Source organism: Cebus imitator, unplaced genomic scaffold, assembly GCF_001604975.1.
Source record: "Cebus imitator isolate Cc_AM_T3 unplaced genomic scaffold, Cebus_imitator-1.0 Scaffold941, whole genome shotgun sequence".
Lineage (NCBI taxonomy): Eukaryota > Metazoa > Chordata > Mammalia > Primates > Cebidae > Cebus > Cebus imitator.
In genome coordinates, this window is record NW_016108256.1 from 137237 (window position 1) to 138955 (window position 1719).

A 1719-nucleotide genomic window follows, 5' to 3' on the forward strand; every position below is an offset into this window, starting at 1 on the left:
CGCCTCCTGGGTTCAGGCAATTCTCCTGCCTCACCCTCCTGAGTAGCTGGGATTACAGGCACGCGCCACCATGCCCAGCTAATTTTTTGTATTTTTAGTAGAGACGGGGTTTCACCATGTTGGCCAGGCTGGTCTCGATCTCTTGACCTCGTGATCCACCCGCCTCGGCCTCCCAAAGTGCTGGGATTACAGGCTTGAGCCACCGCGCCCGGCGTCGCGCAATCTTTATATGAAAGAAAAGACTTTACTGCACAGCTAAAGAAAATAAAGCAAAAACAATACATTGCCCCAGTTAATACTTAAGTTCACTGAGCAACACAAGGCAGGCTAGCAGAGTAGAGTAGTATCTTTGCCTCACCTTGGCCACAGGGATTTATCTTGTTATTAACCAAGTTCAGTGTACTGTTATTTAGCTTTTTCTTTTTTTTTTTTTTTTTTTTGAGATGGAGTTTCGCTCTTGTTGCCCAGGCTGGAGTGCAATGGCACAATCTTGGCTCACTGCAACCTCTGCCTCCTTCGTTCCAGCGATTCTCCTGCCTCAGCCTCCCGACTAGCTGGGATTACAGATGTGAGCCACCACACCTGGCCTATTTAGCTTTTTCAGTAAAGATGTGAAAATGTTTCTTTTTGGGGTTTGTTTCAAATTTTCTTTACCTTTTCAATTTAGCAATCCTGAACCTGTCCTCAAATAAATTTACGTTTTCCTCACTAAATCAACGTTGTTTCTGTTCTATGGTTGAAGCAAATACTTTATATATATATAAAAAAAATCAGTGTAGACTTTTCCACAAGTTAATTATTACTGCAGGGCTATATAGGCATATAAAAATATTAGATATTTTGTTTCAGACCAGTGAAAAACCAGTTGGTAGTAATGCTAGATTAAGACTTGTGCTTTCCGCGCTACCTGGCGAGGGCTCCAAACGGCGTTGTTCTGGATTCCCATCGTAACTTAAAGGGAAACTTTCACAATGTCCGGAGCCCTTGATGTCCTGCAAATGAAGGAGGAGGATGTCCTTAAGTTCCTGGCAGCAGGAACGCATTTAGGTGGCACCAACCTTGACTTCCAGATGGAACAGTATATCTATAAAAGGAAAAGTGATGGCATCTACATCATAAATCTGAAGAGGACCTGGGAGAAGCTTCTCCTGGCAGCTCGTGCCATTGTTGCTATTGAAAACCCTGCTGATGTCAGTGTTATATCCTCCAGGAATACTGGCCAGAGGGCCGTGCTGAAGTTTGCTGCTGCCACTGGAGCCACTCCAATTGCTGGCCGCTTTACTCCTGGAACCTTCACCAACCAGATCCAGGCAGCCTTCCGGGAGCCACGGCTGCTTGTGGTTACTGACCCAAGGGCTGACCACCAGCCTCTCACGGAGGCGTGTTATGTTAACCTACCGACCATTGCTCTGTGTAACACAGATTCTCCTCTGCGCTATGTGGACATTGCCATCCCATGCAACAACAAGATTGAAAAAGAAGAGCAGGCTGCTGCTGAGAAGGCTGTGACCAAGGAGGAGTTTCAGGGCGAATGGACTGCTCCGGCCCCTGAGTTCACTGCCACTCAGCCTGAGGTTGCCGACTGGTCTGAAGGCGTGCAGGTGCCCTCTGTGCCCATCCAGCAGTTCCCTCCTGAAGACTGGAGCGCCCAGCCTGCCACGGAAGACTGGTCTGCAGCCCCCACTGCTCAGGCCACTGAATGGGTAGGAGCAACCACTG

General features: G+C 47.9%; 1 protein-coding gene across 1 annotated transcript; it reads left to right on the forward strand.

Moving 5' to 3' along the window:
- Positions 1 to 896: 896 nt before the first annotated feature.
- LOC119469881 (40S ribosomal protein SA-like) lies at positions 897 to 1715 on the forward strand (the record flags this gene model as incomplete). Its single annotated transcript, XM_037735729.1, has 1 exon — positions 897 to 1715. A coding segment is annotated over exon 1 (744 nt), but the record flags the coding sequence as incomplete, so codon positions are not given.
- Between the last annotated feature and the right edge of the window lie 4 nt (positions 1716 to 1719).